The sequence below is a fragment of the Hyperolius riggenbachi genome, chromosome 4, assembly GCF_040937935.1.
Source record: "Hyperolius riggenbachi isolate aHypRig1 chromosome 4, aHypRig1.pri, whole genome shotgun sequence".
Classification (NCBI taxonomy): domain Eukaryota; kingdom Metazoa; phylum Chordata; class Amphibia; order Anura; family Hyperoliidae; genus Hyperolius; species Hyperolius riggenbachi.
The window spans coordinates 201,232,615-201,254,405 of NC_090649.1; the positions used below are offsets into that span (position 1 = coordinate 201,232,615).

The following is a 21,791-nucleotide window of genomic DNA, read 5'->3' on the forward strand; positions in this document are numbered from 1 at the left end:
AGCTAAAAATCATCTTACTGGAGCAAGCAGAATGGCCCTTATAGTTTAGTATAAAAGATAAATCAGCAATAGTACATCACTGGCACATTCTCATAAGCCCTTTAAATTTAATCAACCTGGCATAATCCACTCAACACATATTATGTATTTTTTCATGTACTGTATCTAACAATACTCTTACCCTTTTCTTCCCATGTCTTGCCAGTATGTGGAAGACCACTTCGTCAGATCCCTGGAATAGTCAAGCGTATCATTGGAGGTCGGAATGCAGAGCCAGGCTTTTTTCCTTGGCAGGTCCTCATTGTGGTGGAAGATTTGTCCCGTGTTCCAGAAGACAAATGGTTTGGCAGTGGAGCCTTGCTGTCAGATTATTGGGTCCTCACAGCTGCTCACGTCCTGAAGTCTCAGCGTCGGGATAATACTGTTATACCCGTCTCAAAGGAGCATGTCACTGTTTATTTGGGGCTGCATGATGTTAGAAATAAAACAGACGCCATAACCAGAAGCATAGACAAGATTATTTTACATGAAGATTTTGACCCAAAGATTTATAACCATGACATTGCTCTGGTAAAATTGAAAGAAAGAGTTACAATGAACCAGTATATAATGCCAGTATGCATACCAGAATTTGAGCATGAGTTACAAGGTCCACGACCTAATATCCTTGGTCTTGTAGCTGGGTGGGGTATCTCCAACCCTAATATCACTGTGGATGAAGTGCACAGCTCTGGCATGAGGACACTGTCAGATGTCTTGCAGTATGTCAAATTACCAGTGGTGCACCATGCAGAATGTAAAGCAAGCTATGAGTCTCGCTCTGGAAATTATAGTGTAACTGAAAACATGTTCTGCGCTGGATTTTATGAAGGCGGGAAAGACACTTGTCTGGGAGACAGTGGAGGTGCCTTTGTTATTCAGGATGTTAATACGAAAAGATGGGTTGTTCAAGGGCTGGTGTCTTGGGGTGGTCCAGAGGAATGTGGAAGCAAACAAGTATATGGCGTATATACCAGGGTGTCAAACTATGTGAACTGGTTAGGCGATCAGATACAACACTGAAAGAGTAGCTAAACCACTGCAATGTATTATACTCCACAGGTACAAGTACAGATATCACACTCCTCTGCACAATTCAGGGAGCCAAATCACTAAGCATTACTATTCAATTTCAGAAGACACTCCATGTTGATTCAGTTTTCTAACTCGAAAGGGTATGCTGCAAATGTACAATCGTAATCAACCAACTCAGGCAGCTTTTATACTTTAAGTGAATCTGAGGTGAGAGTAATAATATGGAGGCTGCCATATTTATTTCTTTTTAAACAATACCAGTTGCCTGGCAGTCCTGTTGATCTTCTGGCATCAGTAGTGTCTCAATCCTAAACAAGTATGTGACTAATCCAATCAGACTTCAGTCAGAGGCAGCACATGACATGCATGCTTGTTCAGAGTCTATCGCTAAAAATATTAGAGACACGGGGTCAGGATCAAAGGGAAATAAATATGGCAGCCTCCATATCACTATGACAGTCTGGCTCCCAGTTTTACTCCAAATATTGCAATTATTAATGGCAAATATATTTCAACTTTAATACTGTGTGTATAAAAATCATAAGCATGTCACAGAGCTTCTAACAGACTGTGTTAGGAGTGTCACTGTAGGCTGCCAGTCAATGGATTAGAGCAGGTGCTTAAAAATGGATAACACTGCTGATTGCTCCTGCAGCAAACTGGGAATTTCCGAACAGTCTCATAGCAACAGTCCTCCTACTGGAGTACTGAGTTTACTGTTGCTAAGGTTGCAGAAAAGAGCAATTTGAGATTACTGTCAGTCTTGAAAATCCTAAACTAGTTGCAAAATGAAATGGAAAGATCCCTTCAACAAAGATTACAATGCAAACATGTTTATTTATTTTTTATAACAAAAGTAGATTTTCCGTTTAACTTTGTAAAGTTACATGCATCAAGCACTCCAAATCTAACATTCAACAAGGCCTATGTGAATAAAGTTCATAACAGGTCTACATATTCATGTTTCCTGTTAGCATTAGCCCAGGGAGAAAGCTATGTTACATGCTGAATATCAGCCATCTTGAGCCAAGTATTAGATAAGAGAAACATGGGCCCATATGCAATTCACTTTTTTTTTCCTGAGTTTTCTCCTAGGTGATATTTCCACAACTTATCATAAAATGCCTTTTAACCACCAGCAAACAAGAAAATACTCAAAACAAATTTGATGGTACCTTTTCACCAATGTTTGGGTACTTTTTCGATTGTAAAATGCTGAAAGGTTATCTTAAAGAGACTCCGTAACAAAAATTGCATCCTGTTTTTTATCATCCTACATGTTCCAAAAGCTATTCTAATGTGTTCTGGCTTACTGCAGCACTTTGTACTATCACAGTCTCTGTAATAAATCAACTTATCTCTCTCTTGTCAGACTTGTCAGCCTGTGTCTGGAAGGCTGCCAAGTTCTTCAGTGTTTTGGTTCTGATATGTACTCCCCCTTCCAGGCCCCTCTCTGCACACTGCCTGTGTGTTATTTAGGATTAGAGCAGCTTCTCTCTTCTCTCTTATCTTTTACAAGCTGGATAAATCGTCCTCTGAGCTGGCTGGGCTTTCACATACTGAGGAATTACAAACAAGGGCAAAGCTGTTTGCAGGAAGAAAAGAGCAGCCTGAAACTTCAGTGCATGAGAACAGGGGGAAAGAAACACACAAATGATCTCTTGAGATTCAAAAGGAATGCTGTATACAGCCTGCTTGTGTATGGATGTATTTTCTATGTGTGGACATACTGTACATCAACCTACCTCCTGTTTTGGTGGCCATTTTGTTTGTTTATAAACAAACTTTTTAAAACTGTTTTTAACCACTTTTAATGCGGCGGGGAGCAGCGAAATTGTGACAGAGGGTAATAGGAGATGTCCCCTAACGCACTGGTATGTTTACTTTTGTGCGATTTTAACAATACAGATTCTCTTTAAAGAGAAGATAAAAATGATCTCCTGGGAAAAACTCAGGTGAAAAAAGTTAATTGCATATGGGCCATGGTGTTTTAGAGGTCATTTATACCCAAAGCCTTATAAATGATGGACATGTTCCAGTTATCAATAACTAGGGATGGGACGAATCCACAATTTCTTCGAATCCGAATCCGGATCCGAATCTAAAAAGGTTCTCGAATATCTCGAACCTTTCGAATCCCGAATCTAACGAATCCTGCACATAAGAATTGTGCGATCCATGGTATAGTTGCCCGCACTATAGGTAGCTAGGTAAAGGTGTCTTCAGTATAGCTAGCAAGGTATAGGGGCCTTCACTATAGGTTGCAAGGTATAGTGGCCTTCAGTATAGGCAGCCGGGTATAGTGGCCTTCAGTATAGGCAGCAGGGTATAGGGGCCTTCACTATAGGTTGCAAGGTATAGTGGCCTTCAGTATAGGCAGCAGGGTATAGTGGCCTTCATTATAGGCAGCCGGGTATAGTGGCCTTCAGTATAGGCAGCAGGGTATAGGGGCCTTCACTATAGGTTGCAAGGTATAGTAGCCTTCAGTATAGGTAGCAGAGTATAGTGGCCTTCAGTATAGGCAGCAGGGTATAGGGGTCTTCAGTATAGGCAGCAGGGTATAGGGGCCTTCAGTATAGGTAGCAGAGTATAGGGGGCTTCAGTATAGGCAGCAGGGTATAGAGGGCTTCAGTATAGGCAGCAGGGTATAGGGGCCTTCAGTATAGGTAGCAGAGTATAGGGGGCTTCAGTATAGGCAGCAGGGTATAGGGGCCTTCAGTATAGGCAGCAGGGTATAGGGGCCTTCAGTATAGGTAGCAGGGTATAGGGGCCTTCAGTATAGGTAGCAGGGTATAGGGGCCTTCAGTATAGGTAGCAGGGTATAGGGGCCTTCAGTATAGGTAGCAGGCTATGGGGGTGCTTCAGTATAGGTAACAGGCTATGGGGGGCTTCAGTATAGGTAGCAGGCTATGGGGGTGCTTCAGTATAGGTAACAGGCTATGGGGGGCTTCAGTATAGGTAGCAGGCTATGGGGGTGCTTCAGTATAGGTAACAGGCTATGGGGGGCTTCAGTATAGGTAGCAGGCTATGGGGGGGGGCTTCAGTATAGGTAGCAGGCTATGGGGGGCTTCAGTATAGATAGCAGGCTATGGGGGGCTTCGGTATAGGTAGCAGGCTATGGGGGGCTTCAGTATAGATAGCAGGCTATGGGGGCTTTAGTATAGGTAGCAGGCTATGGGGGCTTTAGTATAGGTAGCAGGCTATGGGGGGCTTCAGTATAGATAGTAGGCTATGGGGGGCTTCAATATAGATAGCAGGCTATGGGGGGCTTCAGTATAGATAGCAGGCTATGGGGGGCTTCGTATGGGGGCTTCAGTATAGATAGCAGGCTATGGGGGCTTCAGTATAGATAGCAGGCTATGGGGGCTTTAGAATAGGTAGCAGGCTATGGGGGCTTTAGTATAGGTAGCAGGCTATGGGGGGCTTCAGTATAGATAGCAGGCTATGGGGGGCTTCAGTATAGATAGCAGGCTATGGGGGGCTTCAGTATAGATAGCAGGCTATGGGGGGCTTCGTATGGGGGCTTCAGTATAGATAGCAGGCTATGGGGGCTTCAGTATAGATAGCAGGCTATGGGGGCTTTAGTATAGGTAGCAGGATATTGGGGCTTTAGTATAGGTAGCAGGCTATGGGGGGCTTCAGTATAGATAGCAGGCTATGGGGGGCTTCAGTATAGATAGCAGGCTATGGGGGCTTCTTATCAGAATCAGAATCAGAATCAGAATCAATTTATTTCGCCAAGTACAACGGGAGTTGTACCCGGAATTATTTTTGGCACATACAGGGTCGGTGATGGTACGGTACAGTATCAGACATGCAGTAGATTGAGAGACATGCACATGCAGCATAGTATACAAGAGTAGGCATATACAAAGCAACACGGCATATACAAAGCATATACAAAGCAGCAAAACTGGAGGGGTCCTAGTGCTGTGTGAGCGGAGCTGCCTGCCTCCTTGGCGGCGCTCACCAGCTCCACAGCAGCTCGGATGCCCCCGTAATGTCCGACAGTACATAGAGAAGGAGAGAGCAGAAGGAAGAAAGGGAGAGAGAAGGAATAAAGAGAGAGAGAGAGAAAGAAAGAGAGAGAGAGAGAAAGAAGGAGAGAGAGAGAGAGAGAGAAGAAGGATTATTAGGCTAGAGAGAGACACAGGGTTCAAAAAGTCCTGCTATCCAGCTGGTTGATGGTGAGGCTGGGGGATCCCATGGCTGCACAAATCTATCCCCCAGCTGCAGCTTAGTGGCGTTTTGAGCAGAGTGGCACATATCCTCCTCCCTCCCCCCGCAGCCTCCTCCGCTCGTCCCCCTGCATACATAAGGAGAAGCAGCCTCTCACCTCCAGCATCAGCGTGGAGCCCGGAGCGGCAGACCTCTCCCTTCACTTCCTGGTTCCCCCTAGTGGCCACCTGACCGGCTCTTACTAATGACGCGTAGTAAGAGCCGGTGACTAGCGGGAATAAGGAAGTGTGCAGGAGGTCTGCCGCTCCGGGCTCCACGCTGGAGGTGAGAGGCTGCTTCCTCTTATTTTGCGGTGGGCGAGCGGAGGCGGCTGCGGGGAGTGGGAGGAGGACAATTGCGAGCGGGGGAAGCGGCGGATGCGCGGCGATGCAGCGTCGGGATTCGGCGGATTCGGCGAACAGAAAATGGCGTCGGGATTCGAGTCCACGAATCTCGAATATTTCCTAATATTCGAGGGATTCGTGGATTCGCCGGATTCGTCGTCCCACCCCTATCAATAACCTAAAGTCAGGCAGGGCAGTCATAATACAATATAAAGCACTACTAAAAAGGCCCGTCCGTTAATAAACGGGCGCTAGGTCACAACCGCTACCCCCCGCAATGCGTGCACATACGTGTCCCGCTTGCTCATTCCCCACCACTGTCTGAAGTTAAAGAGGAACTCTAGTGAACATTTTTACTGTTGGGAGGGGATGCAGCTGCTGCATGGTTTTTGGCAGTTGGAAACGGCTGTAAACAGCTATTTCCCACAATGCAGCAAGGTTCACAGACAGGAAACTGCCAAAAGTACGTACTTTTCTTGTGGGAGGGGTTTCTTGTGGGAGAAGTTTCACCACAATATCAGTCATACAGCGCCCCCTGATGGTCTGTTTGTGAAAAGGAGTAGATTTCTCATGTAAAAGGGGGTATCAGCTACTGATTGGAATAAAGTTCAATTCTTGGTCGGAGTTTCTTGCACACAGGGAGCTGCTTGCTTGGCAGTTGGAAAAAGCTGTTATTATTTCCCACAATGCAGTGAGAACCTCTGTGAAACACACACAGCAAACTGTCAGATCCGGCCCTGTGTCCTAACTGCCCTGGCTGGGCACATGCTCAGTACAAAAAAGTCAGGGACACACAACCATTCAGTTGATGACACAGGGACACTTGCATTTTATTGTATAGGACTAGGCTACCTAAGCCCGTCTTAAAACAGGCTCTAGGTAGTTAAACTACCGCCGCCACTCAGAGTGCGAGCGTGCGCCGGTCGTGCGCACCCGCCGGGAGCGTGCGCACCCGCCGCGCGCACCCGCTGCGCGTGCACACGGCCGCCCTGCTCCCTGGCCCGACCTCCTGTCCCAATGGCTGCCTGTACTGCGCACATGCGCAGTACAAAAAAGCTTCGGACGGACGGACGGACAGGGAAAGTGGATGACGCAGGGACAGTTAGGTTTTATTGTATAGGATTACTAGTTGGGACTAGAAGGTGATGGAAATGGAGGTCTCTTTGGGTTCCTTTGCTTCTGGATCAATAGCAGTTACTACTTTGCTGTTGGCTCTTTCTACTACTACACCATGAAGATGCAGTTAACTAGCTAACCACACATATAGTCTGTGACAACCTGGGTCATTTAAAGTGTATATCCACATTCTGTACAAAATACACTATTAAAAAGGGCCCCCTTTAACTGTCTCCATAGTTGTACCAAAGCAGTCACCTTGGGTTTGATGCAAGAAAGGCTCGTAAAATTGTCATGTGCAGGCAGCACACATTAATACTGGTACTAACAACATAGGAGCAACACCTGTTACACTAGTAGGTCCATGTGCATTGCTATGGTAACGACAATTACACTTCACATTACTATAGCAACGCATACCTTTTCCTGGTAATGCATGTGGTGCTAATAGTGTAATGGGTGTTGCACCCCTGGTGCTAGTACTGGTATTTCATACACCAGGCCCTTACTTTGCTGGCTTCCAGTTGTCAACTAAACTGCTGTTGCCTATGGAGTACCCAGAAACACAGCAAGTGGCTCCCCCCCCCCCCTGTAAAATACATATTAAGTGCACCCCAGTTTGTCAGTGTTGATTATGTGTATAGATCAGGTTCTGGGAACTGGGTTATGAACAGAGGCACTGATGACATCACCAGTTGAAGTGATCCAGGTGCCTTGTAGGCTGATCCTGCAAATTAGGCAATTGTTTTAGGACAATCATGACACCATTTGGGAGACCTTTTTAAGTGTATTCTACACTAAAATTGGAAATTCTCTTTACAAGAAGTAAGATATGACATATGTGAAACTGTTATTGTACACTAACCGTTGCCTCAGTGATTGTGTGGATCTAGTTTTATTTCCAGTTTTTTGCCCTGCATTTCCATGACAACTGTATACAGTGATGAAGCAATACATAGCCCAGCTCTTTTACTGGTCATCCAAGCTTCTAAGATCAGGTGACCTGATTCAGCCAATCATGACTTTGCAGCCAGTGGGGGAGCACTGCAGCGCATGTGTTCCTTACCACAAAAATGTATCAAAAATTACTGGGATGTAAAGGGCTGTGGGTGAGATATAATGTGCTGATTCCTTACCTCTTTATAAATGGCAAACAAATAGAAGTGCAATCTTGTGCTTATCAGTATTGGTAGGCAGTAATGCACTATCTGCCCTTCACATTCTCCTGTAGGTCCTCAGCCCGACTGTCAGGAAGTCTTGAACGAGATTAAAGAAAAAAGGAGAAAGGAGGAGCACTCCAATCGTGGAGTATGTCAAAAAGTTTTCACACGCAATAAAAGCATTCCACTTACTAGAAATAGCAGGTTTAAAAAGCATCTCAAGGGTGTTACATAAGGGCTTGTACCCTTGAGATGCTTTTTAAACCTGCTATTTCTAGTAAGTGGAATGCTTTTATTGCGTGTTAATTAAAACATTTTTGACATACTTCACGATTAGAGGGCTCCTTCTCACTTTATAAATAGGCCATTTAAGAGATAGCTGTGGGTGAAGGATTCTGTTACACATTAATAAAGGGGTGAGGATTAGGGTTACACTTCAGCAGAAACTACGCCAGTGCAAATTTACGTATCGTAGTTCGCATCGTAGTTCGCATCTACGCATCGTAGTTCGTAGGTGAAGTTAAAGTTTCAAAACTACGCTTACGAATTTACGCGTAGCTTACACCCACTATGTGTACTTAACATGTGTATTGCGTAGTGAACTACAAATGCATTACTCGCGTCTAATTTTCCGTGTGCGATTGTATGCTTACAAACTTGCGCATTGGAAAGGGGAATGTATGCATAGAAGAGTTCCCGATATAAGCATTTAAAGAGGAATTAATGCGTAAAATTGTCTGCATGCGGGCATAAGCATGCGCATACACTACGCTTCGAACTACGCATAATTGCGTATTTTAACGCGTAGTCTACGAAATGCATACAAAGCGAATATTTGATTTTGAAGCCATAGTTTGGTGAAGCGTAATTGCGTAAAACTATGCGTAGTTCCAGCGTAGCAAAGTTGGCTGACTACGACCATCCCTGCACTTCAGGTGTGAAAAATTAATGATGCCCAGGAAATTGTGGCGAAAAAGAACCCAATATGGTGTACACAAAATATTTATTCTTGATGCAGTCAACAATGAGGCACCAGAACTTCCTTTTAACACATACTCTTACTATCAGAATAAGTTCACTTTAAGAAAATGATAGTATATCTCGCATACTCTGAGATGCGCTCGCCACCCAGAATGCTAGTTGAGCGCAAGAAATGAAATTAAAGTGGAACATACCACCTCTCATCTTCAAATAAGTAAACACAACCAGAACCTCCTTTTTGGATGATCCTGCTGCAAGGGCCACTCAAACAGTTTCTCTTCAGCAACTGCGTTCCTCCCTGACGCCTAACCCTAAACCCTCCCCCACAAACTTCCTACCTGATGCCTAATGGTAATAAAAACATAATTTCTTTGGCGCCGCCATATGGGCATATTGAAATATCGGCATTGAGGCATAATTTGGGTGCCCATGGCTCCCAATAAATACAGTGTCCGCAATTTATCAGGCACCGCAGGCACCCAAATTACCCCTAAATGCCGATATTTCAATCGGCGCTTATGGCGGTGCTCAAAAACTTCCAACACTAGCAAGTGCCCAAATTGCCTGCTTTAGCATACAAGTGTCCTTACACCCAAAGGGAAAATCCCTTACCAGAGTGTGCTCTAGGTTTCTGCAGACAGACTAAGCTTTTGACCTTATTTTCCCTAATATACGGATCCTGAGTAATCTTGCAACACTGACTTCTCAGTGTATGTCTAATAAACACTACAGCATCCAATAAGGAGATGTTGGTTGTTTTTACTTGTTCATTTTGAGAAAATCTGAAGATAAGTGACTGTATCAAAGGTACAAGTGTAGACAAGTGTATTTTATTTTTCTTTTATTTAATTTTTGGGGGGGAGGGCATTCCTTTATATGCATTACTGAACAAAAACTATCTATTTATATATTTTATTTATGCTTTATTTATGCCTGTTCAGGAGATAAACAGGAATAATTATAAAATGGCCAACAAAAAATATTACCTTCAATGCAATATTGTACTTAACTCCAAAAGTTGTTAGTTTAATTTTATACATACCGTAGTTGTAGTTTTAATGTGATGTGATTTTCATTTGTACTTACATGTTTTTGTATACCATTTAAATATTTTCAGAAAAGTGAATAAACATTATAATACAAGGCAAGAACTGTTTGGTAATTTAAATCTACTATTTAATTGCATAGTTCATAATGAGTACTAGTAATGAGTACTGATTGGAATCTACTGTACTGTGTATGTAAAATCAGGAAGAAAGCTATTGACATCTATATATACTGTATACATATATGTTATTTATAGTTAAGTGCTCATAGTAGAAGGTTGCGTATCAATTTGTTTCATTTGCTATATTTAGTTATGCATTATTTCTTTAAATAAACGATTACAAATCGTTTGTCTAAGTGCTATTCTGAAAATCTCCGTAAAAGGGTCATGCCAGAGGGTAAAAACGTCTGGGAGTACCCGAAAAGCTCCCTGGTACCCACTGCCGATCATTGACGAGCCCTTCCGGAGGGTGGCAGTCAACATAATAGGCCCTCTGCCCATTGCGAGCAGGTCTGGCAAGCGGTACATATTAACGTGTGTGGATTATGCCACCCGTTATCCAGAGGCGGTGGCATTGTCCATTGTTAGATCTGAGACAGTAGCGGACGCCTTAATCTTCACACTGTTTATCTATGCAGTAGCTCTCAGTGCCCTTTCTTTCCTTTATACAGCTTTTATCACAATGGCCTCGATTCATAAAGCATTACCGCATGAGGTAATGCAGAAAACAGCTGACTTTACCAAACACTTAGGAAATGTCAATTCATAAAGGCTGTTACCGCATGAAAAGCATGAAAAGCTGAAATTTAACGATCAGTAAATGTCGATTCATAAAGACTAGCACATGCGGTAAAGCCCATAAACATTACCGGCAGCTCTGGTCTGTCAGAAACAGTGCAGAGACTGTGCAAAGCTTTTCTACCCTCTAGGCAGCATAGCAGAGAGAACGGAACAAAAGAGGTTTCCCCTGAAGCCTTTCAGATGTTTAACCCTTTACATTCCTGTTTGAAGATGCGGAGGAAGAGTTAGTGGGGAAATCACCTAAGTATGGCATGTTTAATGTTTCTTGCCGTTCATGTAAGCTGTGGCAATAAAATAAAATGTTAAGAAAGACTAATGGACAGATTCACAGGGAGCAGAGGGAGTATAACAATCAGTATAACAAACATCTACATTCCAAAGGGATGTTGGGGATGACTCTTACTATTGTAATGCCCTCACTGCACGGAACAGCATGTAACAACACAGAGACAACTCCACACTGCTCTGCTGTTACCGAACAGGTTTTTGTTTTTTATGAATAAGCAAACAAAAGTCTAAAATACCGAACGCTGTATTTTAACGACCAGATTTTTTCATTGCACAGCTTTTTATGAATCAAGGCCTAAGTGGGGTGAACCGGTTGCTATAGTTACAACAAGTTGCTTTGCGTAAAGATTGTGATATCTGTAGGATACAGTATGTTCTCTCTCATTAACCATTTAAATACCAGTAGAAGCTCACACTTTAGCAACTAAACTGAAGTCTCAGAATTCATGGGGCCAGGCTTTCACTGCTAGCCCTTAATGAGTAGGACAGGGCACCAGAATTCCTTATGGGGTAGCCAGCATTTTTGGCAGTTATCAGGCTATAGTACTGGGCACTCAAGAATGGTTATTTTGTGGCAGGTGCTGTATTTATATGTTTCTGGGCTCCTACTTACTTTACAGCTCTGTAATTTTTGACTGATAGCAGTAACTCTGACTTGTCACAAATATGACACCTGATGGTGACAGTGACTTTACCAACATGCTGTATTCTGGCACCACTGCAGATACTGAACTACACATGCTGAATGGGCAGGGCTTGCCACTCTAAACCAGGAAGCACCACAGAAAGCTGGGGCTGTACAGCATAAATGGAAACAAATTAGGCATGTTTATGTCACAAATTGTACATTTTGTTGTCTGACTTTAATTACAGTAGTCAGAATTTTTCCTACTGTTGCCACAAAATGTTCATTAGGGATTGTTTTTGGACAGTAGTTTGAAGCATGCTCAATGGAGAGGGGAGGAGGGAGGACACCACTGTGCAGGAACTTCCTTTCAGGGCATATTTACAGTGGTACGTTGCATTTTAATGCAATATTAAAGTCAAAAAGCGTCTGCGTTTAGAGGTAATGCACTGCAAGCAGGGAGTTATCACAATGCAACATTTTTTCAACGCGATGTTAACGTAGCACTGTGAATGTCCCAGAGGCTTATCATTGCAGTGCGGTAAGCTGCGCTATAAGACTTTATAATGCAGCTTCGCAACGTGCCACTCTGAATGCGACCTGAAGTTTCCACAGAAACAAAAGGTATCATAGATAGGAGGACAGTCCATCCTGGCAGATCACTAGGAGGAAGACCCATTGCAAAGGAGAACACCTGTGCTCACTTCAAATTCCAGTTAAAAATGACCAGGAACAGCTGTTTTGGCTGATAGAAATCTAAAGTGTGTAGGTACCTTAGGTATAATAAGCTTTCTTTTACTAGAACAGCTTAAAAGCCTCTGAAAGGCGCTCTATGTTGTAGAGACGAAACACTGAAAATGTGAGACATGTGGCAGCTATCAAGTCGAGATCCATTAAAGTATAGTAGAATCCAGAAACTCATTTACAACAATCACCGTGGTTGCGTTTCACTTATGGAGATGTTTCTACAGCTAGCTTTCGCATAAAACAATTAGAAAACAGTTAAAAAAGAGAGGTATTGTTGTCTTACCTCTCTTGGAGATTTGCACCAGCAACAGTCACTGCACTGCACAATATACAATTTATTTGCACAATGAACAGGACAACGCATTTCACGGGTTTATCCCGCTCCTTCAGGTCAATAAATGACAATGTGCTTATGGCTGTAGTTCACTAACATGAGCACCTCTAAGACCGTATCTCCCAAGTGGTGGTTCTGCAAAGATGTGTAAGTGTTTGGTCTTAAATCTTACCCCTTGAGTGTTAATAAACTTCTGTTGTGGCAGGATATTGCAGAGTTGACACTTAAGTATCTGCAGTAGATGTCAGGTGCACTCTTTAACATCACCTGTCCTGAGGCAGCAGTTTTTGCATCTCTAGCCAGCAAGGTGAGATGATGCTGTGCGTAAGACAAGGTACGTTCAGTTCAGGTTTGCTTTAAGCCCTCTGTCTGCTTCAGTTTTGTTGTGAGCAGTTTTGCATGTCTTTTGTTCTTCTCTATACATGATTATACACGGTATATTTGTACTGTATGTATACTTCTATATGGTATCATTTTTTCTTATATCAAGCTGAATTTAAAGTCCATCATGATTGTAGTTATTTGCACTATGTTATATATGTTATCCACTGGATAGACTATGCTGTACATTATGTGCTACTCCCTGCTTTTTTAATACATTATACTGTACATTATGTACACACAAAAAATGATGAACAGGCATCATTTTTGCTGTCACTTACACAAATTATTATTGGCTAAATTAATTTTTAGTCGCAGTTTGGGTCATTGTCAATCTACGAACGTTGTTGTTTTGCTTTTTGCCTGAAATGTGCTTGCTCTAAAGAAAAAAAATAACTGGACAGAAATATAAAAAGGAAATGTTATACTGTAAATGAAATGAGTAAAATCACAACACCAAGGGGATGCTGCACCAGGTACAGTTCTTGTTGTATTGAGGGATAAAAACAGCCAAAAGCAACACCAACTCTTTTATAAATTATGCCACATTAATTTATAACATGTTCACTCTTTTATCATATACTGTATAATTAGATTAATATAAGTTTAAGGATCTAAAAAGGCACAATATATTCCAAAATCCTCAGTCTATAGAAGGTACAAAATACCCCATATCCATATCCTAATATAAATGTACTGGTTTAGAAAAGGCACTGGCTTACACCAGATATGGCCCAAACAGTTCGCCTGCGAGCAGTATTTTGCAAACATCGGCTGTTCGCATTTGCGGCGAACAGCAAACATTTGACGTGTTCGCTTCACCCCTTCTACATCAGGGGTGCAGCTAAGGTTTTTGTGGCCCCAAGCGGACTGTAGCAAGAGGCCCTATCCTGCGGCGCGCGAAGCGCGCCGCGGCGAAAAATGGGTGTGGCTATCCCGCATAAGTGGGCGTGGCCATGACATGTGGGTGGAGCAGGAGGGCGGATTGGGGCGGGGCTGTTTGCGGGGAAAAAATGGATGTTGGGGTGATTGAGGCGCGCGTAGCGCGCCGAAAGATTGGCGCGGCCATGACATTGTATGGGCGAAGCTTAACCGTAGCACAGCAAATATAGCCAACTATGACCATTAAATAATAAATGCAGCAACAGTTACCCCAGACACCAGAAAATAAAAACGCAATTTGGGCCACATTTCAGCAGAAATCAAACGCAATTAGGGCACATTTTCAGCAGAAATCAAACGCAATTAGGGCACATTTTCAGCCGAAATCAAACGCAATTAGGGCACATTTTCAGCAGAAATCAAACGCAATTAGGGCAGAGTTCAGCAGAAATCAAACGCAATTAGGGCCACATTTTCAGCAGATATCAAACGCATTTAGGGCACAGTTCAGCAGAAATCAATCGCAAATTCGCAATTAGGGCTGCGGCTGCAAAAAGAAAAGAATTTACTCACCTGGCAGGCTGGCACTGGCAGAAGTCTTCTCTCCCTGGTCTCCTCTCCCGGCCGGCTTCTCAGGCGCGCAGTTCCCACGGAGCTCCCTTCCTGGCTTCCTCCTCCAATCTCCCGCGCTGATTCATGCAGGGCTACGGGTCGGGAAGATGGCCACCCGAAGCCCTGTACTGGAGACATAGTCTCCAGAGCAGGGCTTCGGCGGCGGCCATCTTCCTGTAGCCCTGCTCTGCTCTGCCAGCCCGGCGGGGCTGCGGGGAAAAAGTGACGTCACGCCGACGTCACGGAGCCGCCGAGGCCCCTAAGATTGTGAGGCCCCAAGCGACCGCTTGGTTCGCTTTATGCCTCGCGGCGCCCCTGTTCTACATCATCATTGAGATAAACTTTGACCCTGTAAGAAACGAGGCAGCTGCGGCGAACAGCACCGCCGCCGCAGCTGCCTCCATGCGGTCATCCGTCCGTTCGAGGTGAGGTCTCCTCTGCTTCATAAGCCTCCGGGCTTCATTATCACATTGTCTGCTGTCGTGAATACTTGCGTGTTAGCGCTCAGACCTTAGGCTAGTTCCCTGGTGTTGATGCTAAGGATTTCACACCAAGATTAGGATATTGCTACCTTGTGATTGTTATTTGTTTAGACTAGTTCCCTGGTGTTGATGCTAAGGATTTCACACCCAGACTAGGTTATTGTTTCTGTATTGATCTCCTGTGTATGACTCTTTGCAATTACCCTGACTCTGATCCTGCTTTCTGATCCTGTACTTTTGCCTATCTGTCTTCCTGTTGCTGAACCTCTACCTGATTCCCTATTACTCTCTTGTGTCACGATTCTGTACCGATACATACCTTCCTGTTGCTGAACCTTGCCTGCCTGAACATTCTACTCACCAGTGGGCCCTCGCCACTGGTGAGGTGTTTCTACGCCAGCTCCGCTGGTGAAGCAGTTCTACTAGGCTATAGTTCAGCCTTAATTACCTGCTCATTAGGTACCTGTCATTTTAGTATTACTGTATCTCGTAGACTGCAGTACAATCCGACCCACCCGCCCCTCGGGTGTTCATTTGCCTGCATTATATTCTGAATCACCCGCTCCTCGGGAGATTCAGCCTCTTCAGTATTGTTTCTCCAGCTTGCTGGAGGTTATACGTTAGTGCACACTCAGTGTACTGTTTAGACCTCACCAGCTCCTCTGGTGAGGACTCATTAAAGCTTTAAAGTTACGGTTACACCAATCACTACACTCTCTGCTCTTTGTCTGCTATACTAGTATTATTGGTGATTCTGCAGATCACCCATAATCAGGTATAGCGTCTGTATTATTGGTGATTCTGCAGATCACCAAATAATCAGACATCTGAGCAACGACACAAGACCGTTACAGAACAGCAGACCAGTAAAAGTGTAATAGAGGCACTCTGCCAACGGGTCGACGTGTTAACCGCCACCGTTAATGAACTCATTAACACGGTGAACACTCAACAGACTCAGATTGACCAACTAGCTGAGTCAGTTAACCATTTATTGGACCCTAATACTCGAGTGTCTCCCCCTTCTGTGATCGAGCCGAGGGTGCCACCACCTAAAAAATTCTCGGGGCATCGCTCGGATTTTAGTAACTTTAAGCATAGATGCTTGTCATATTTTGAATTACGACCCGTTTCTTCTGGTACAGAAGCCCAACGGGTCACATTCATTAAACTTTGTTGTCTGGAGATTCCCAGTCCTGGGCATACAGTCTCCCTATAGGGTATGCGGCCTTGATCTCAGTGGAGGAATTCTTTAAAGCCATGGCCATAATTTACGACGATCCTGATTTGGCAGTGACTTCAGAGAGGAAGTTAAAAACCCTCAGGCAGGGTAATGGTTCCGTTGAGGTTTATGCCGCCGAGTTCAGGAGATGGGCAGTGTCAGCCAGGTGGGGGCAGTACGCACTTTTGGACTGTTTTTTGTCAGGATTGTCTGACGCTGTGTCCTATCTTATGTTGGGTCATCCAGAACCCAAGACTCTGGATGAGGCCATTTCCTTGGCCATTAAAATTGATAGACAAGTTCGCTATCAAAAGCAAACTCGGGCTAAACCCCCAAGAAAGTTTTCCTCCTGTACTTTCTCAGCTCCTACGCCTTCCTCTCCACCCACTGACGAGCCAATGCAAATTGGGCAGGCCAAGCTCTCAGAGGTGGAGAAAAATAGAAGACGAGCAGAGAAGCTCTGTTTATACTGCGCCGATAAAGGGCATATGGTTTCTGCCTGCCCTAATAAGGCGGAAAACTCTATCGCCTAGGAGTAGCTGGAGGTACTACCCTAGGCGATCTTGATATACCTCTAAACAATAAACAGGTGTTAATTATGTATTGATAGATAGCGCTCCACTTCTGCTCATGTACATCAGAATACAATGAGATGGAAGAAGGAAGCCCCCTTGGGGCCGCACTCACCAGACCTGTGTGACCACTGTGAGACTGGTCAGTATGCGCACTGTAGTCCTTCTATGGCCGACTGCCCGTCCTGGTTCAGATGGTTCCTCTTTCGGATGGGTGCTTTCCCTGCAGTCCTTCCTTTTGCCTGTTTCTTGTTGTGTGCTCATACAATGTTGTGTGCAAATACAATGAGCCTCACATAGCATAACTCCGTTAGGTTCAGAAAAACTTTATTAAAAGTGTGGTACTCACAAGCATATGCATATATCAGCGCATAGAGTGTTAAAAACGGGCTCTCCCCCGTGCCTCTCCGGATAGGCTCGCCGGGTGCTTCCGCTTTTTCTCCGCTGAGTAGTTCCCAGACCGTCCTGTCGGCTGCTAGCTCCCCCCGACGCGTTTCGTCACGTGCGCGTGACTCATCAGGGGCGTGGCTAGCCTCAGGACGTCTGGCTGGTTATATACGTGAGGGCAGTCAGGCTCCCCCTGCGCACAATCCCTGCGCTTACTTCCGCGTTCCAAGCGTGTGCATTACGCATGCGCGTCCGCCCGTACGCAATGACGTAGATGTTTCAGCTGGGCGTATCCCCTCCGCCGCATGCATGACGTCATCCGCATAACATAGAGCTGAGGCGAGAGGGAGGCCCATACAATTAAAACAATACTAGTACATAGTGATTCCTATAGCAGTCCTTTCCCAAATTGTAAGGTACATACATCATAGACATATTAACATATTTGTATAATTCACTAACACGAAATCTTGTAACATTTCTAGTTTCTCCATAAGCTTTCACATTTGTGCACTCTGTCGCCATCATGTGGTCATATAGTATAAGACCCCTTTCTCCATTATGGTATATGCAGATGGATAGCAATATGTTTTGGCTTTTTTTGTGTGAACATACAAAGTATAACAAAATATAAAAAATTTAAAAATTATAAAAAATATATAGAGAATATAAAAAAGTAATAAAAGGTTAAGGAGGTTAAAAGATTCATTAGTAGCATTAGACCTTCTTATATTGTTTGGCTAGATAGGTCTGTATATAAATTATATCAAAACCCTGGTTATTCCAAGGCCTCTATTGTCACTATATCTATCTATCATAGGTGTACGTACAGGAGGCTAGGTATAACCCTGTGTCCTAACTGTTGGCTATGTAGCAGTTGAGGTCTATTTCCACATTATGCCCTCCTGGGTTCAGGGTACCCATCTGATAGATCCATTTTGTTTCGGCCTTCTGTATTTCTCGGATTTTGTTGCAGCCCCTCCATGAGTAGGACATTTTTTCTATTCCACAAAATTTGAGGGTGCTGGGATCTGATTGATGGTGTGTTCTATAATGGTCTGACACGCTATGTCCCACCAGTCCTCGTCTGATATTTCCAATGTGTTCTCCTATCCTCTTCCTTAATTTCCTAGTTGTTCGACCTATGTACTGTATATTACACGGACACCAGACCATGTAGACGACTCCCTTTGTGTTGCACGTGATGTTTTGTTTCAGTTTAAATGTGTTCCCTTTTGATGTTGATACTACTTATAAGGAAACATTGGGCTATACTAAAAGAGGACAACCAGCTCAAGAGGGTGTTACCCGACCAACCTAAATTCATATACCGCAAGGCAAGAAATTTAAGGAACTACCTAGCGCCAAGCTGCGTCAATCCACCCAGGGAGGTAATACCATTCTGGCAGCAACATGGGTTCTTCCCATGCAGAGGATGCACAGGATGTAAAGAAGGCACACCAGTGAGATGTAATGAAGTAGTATCAACATCAAAAGGGAACACATTTAAACTGAAACAAAACATCACGTGCAACACAAAGGGAGTCGTCTACATGGTCTGGTGTCCGTGTATGTCACGGACGGTTGCGGGGCCGCAGGCGCGTCCTGTAACCGCCCGTGAAGAAAAACGATCGCACTCGATTCTCTGCATCGAATGCGCTTCAAATCGATACAATCTGGGTTGAGTGTGTAGGGGCAGCTGAAGTCTTTTTTCAGCAGAGAGATAGCACCAGCCCAACTGCTGGATGGCTCTTTTGATATGCTAATGAGCCTGGGCCCAGAGAGTCCCTGGCTTCAAGCTGTGCTGATGGCCCATCCATCAGGTATAGACCATGACAGAAGCAATCTAGTTGGGAGAAAAGCCAGACCCTCTGGCTCCCTCCCAGCAGGGGAGCTGACACCTAGTTAGCTGCCCCAAACTTCAAAGAGCCTTTGCCTGGGAATGACCTGCTATCAATCCCAGGGGTATCTCATATTCCATAAACTGCTATATGTATCATATTTTCTGTGTTGCCAGGCTGGCAGACCCTCCAAACTAACAGAGCATGCTTGGCCCTATCTGGCGTTGGTTCTGAGAACATTTCAGAACCTTCTGAGGTAAGGACTGCCCGTTAGGCAGTTCAACAGTGCCCTAATGATACCACAGGGGTCCCACCCCTCATGTTTGGTATCAGGCTGCTGGGTACATCGAGGCAGACCTGAAAATATTAGTAAATCTGCCCTGACCTGTACGGTTCTGTGAGATAGAGCCCATATATGGTTAAGGCATGATTTCTGGTTCCCAGGACAAGGGGAGGACTCATCTCATGTTCTAAGGGGGTGTGGGGGCCCGCCCTCACTCCCTCCTACTGAATCAGGGGCATAAGAATGGCAGAGGAGCCAAACTCAGTGTCCTCCACCCTGAAACATCTTGAACTCATCTGTGCCAGCTTGAGGATATGCTGGCATCCACCTGGTCTGAACTCTGGACTTTGATTGAAACCAAGAAATTTACAAGTTTTCCCACTAAAGGACATCTTTCCAGGAACTAAGTATTTTTCTCCCTTCTTTTATTTTTTAAACTGGCTATTACTGTTTTAATAATTGTTTATTTTAATAATTGTCTGTATATATTAATTATTTATATTGCTGTGAATAAAAGACTTCCTCCAAGTCATTCACTGTTCCGCTACCCTTCTTATCAGCACAGACAGAACTGATCCCGGGTCTCTGAAGATACGCTACTGTTTGTTTGTTGTTGGCTAGACAGAATACCGTGTGTTTAACCGTTTTATTCGCAGGACTAGTCAGTCAGTAAATCGGGTCCACTGGCCCATACCAGTGGTGGTGGCAGATACCGTGGAATCGTGTGTACGTTGTAATTACCCGTGTCTCACAGGCTCTCTTCTGGGTTGTCCGCGGCTAATTCTTAACGGTTCCTGCGCATTGACTGCGACCAGAGTTCGCACGATCTGTGCGCTGGCACCGTTTAGAAGGCTAAGTGCGGTCAGCCACTAGGGCTCCTGTGACAGTGTAATATACAGTACATAGGTCGAACAACTAGGAAATTAAGGAAGAGGATAGGAGAACACATTGGAAATATCAGACGAGGACTGGTGGGACATAGCGTGTCAGACCATTATAGAACACACCATCAATCAGATCCCAGCACCCTCAAATTTTGTGGAATAGAAAAAATGTCCTACTCATGGAGGGGCTGCAACAAAATCCGAGAAATACAGAAGGCCGAAACAAAATGGATCTATCAGATGGGTACCCTGAACCCAGGAGGGCATAATGTGGAAATAGACCTCAACTGCTACATAGCCAACAGTTAGGACACAGGGTTATACCTAGCCTCCTGTACGTACACCTATGATAGATAGATATAGTGACAATAGAGGCCTTGGAATAACCAGGGTTTTGATATAATTTATATACAGACCTCTCTAGCCAAGCAATATAAGAAGGTCTAATGCTACTAATGAATCTTTTAACCTCCTTAACCTTTTATTACTTTTTTATATTCTCTATATATTTTTTATAATTTTTAAATTTTTTATATTTTGTTATACTTTGTATGTTCACACAAAAAAAGCCAAAACATATTGCTATCCATCTGCATATACCATAATGGAGAAAGGGGTCTTATACTATATGACCACATGATGGCGACAGAGTGCACAAATGTGAAAGCTTATGGAGAAACTAGAAATGTTACAAGATTTCGTGTTAGTGAATTATACAAATATGTTAATATGTCTATGATGTATGTACCTTACAATTTGGGAAAGGACTGCTATAGGAATCACTATGTACTAGTATTGTTTTAATTGTATGGGCCTCCCTCTCGCCTCAGCTCTATGTTATGCGGATGACGTCATGCATGCGGCGGGGGGATACGCCCAGCTGAAACATCTACGTCATTGCGTACGGGCGGACGCGCATGCGTAATGCACACGCTTGGAACGCGGAAGTAAGCGCAGGGATTGTGCGCAGGGGGAGCCTGACTGCCCTCACGTATATAACCAGCCAGACGTCCTGAGGCTAGCCACGCCCCTGATGAGTCACGCGCACGTGACGAAACGCGTCGGGAGGAGCTAGCAGCCGACAGGACGGTCTGGGAACTACTCAGCGGAGAAAAAGCGGAAGCACCCGGCGAGCCTATCCGGAGAGGCACGGGGGAGAGCCCGTTTTTAACACTCTATGTGCTGATATATGCATATGCTTGTGAGTACCACACTTTTAATAAAGTTTTTCTGAACCTAACGGAGTTATGCTATGTGAGGCTCATTGTATTTGAGGTGAGCACACAACAAGAAACAGGCAAAAGGAAGGACTGCAGGGAAAGCACCCATCCGAAAGAGGAACCATCTAAACCAGGACGGGCAGTCGGCCATAGAAGGACTACAGTGCGCATACTGACCAGTCTCACAGTGGTCACACAGGTCTGGTGAGTGCGGCCCCAAGGGGGCTTCCTTCTTCCATCTCATTGTATTCTGATGTACTTGAGCAGAAGTGGAGCGCTATCTATCAAT

The 21,791-nt window shown here is 44.3% G+C and overlaps 1 protein-coding gene across 2 annotated transcripts in view; it reads left to right on the forward strand.

Moving 5' to 3' along the window:
* Positions 1 to 21,791, forward strand: part of MASP1 (MBL associated serine protease 1) — a 152,659-nt gene that overhangs the window by 87,959 nt on the left and 42,909 nt on the right. Inside the window, exon 11 of one of the 2 annotated variants that reach the window (XM_068281226.1) lies at positions 206 to 2,441. The exons of the other annotated variant lie outside the window; for it this stretch is intronic. Within the exon in view, the coding sequence (XP_068137327.1) occupies positions 206 to 1,062 (857 nt within the window). The 3' untranslated portion in view covers positions 1,063 to 2,441. Of the gene's footprint in view, positions 1 to 205; positions 2,442 to 21,791 lie in introns of those variants that run through there. 2 annotated transcript variants of the gene reach the window in all.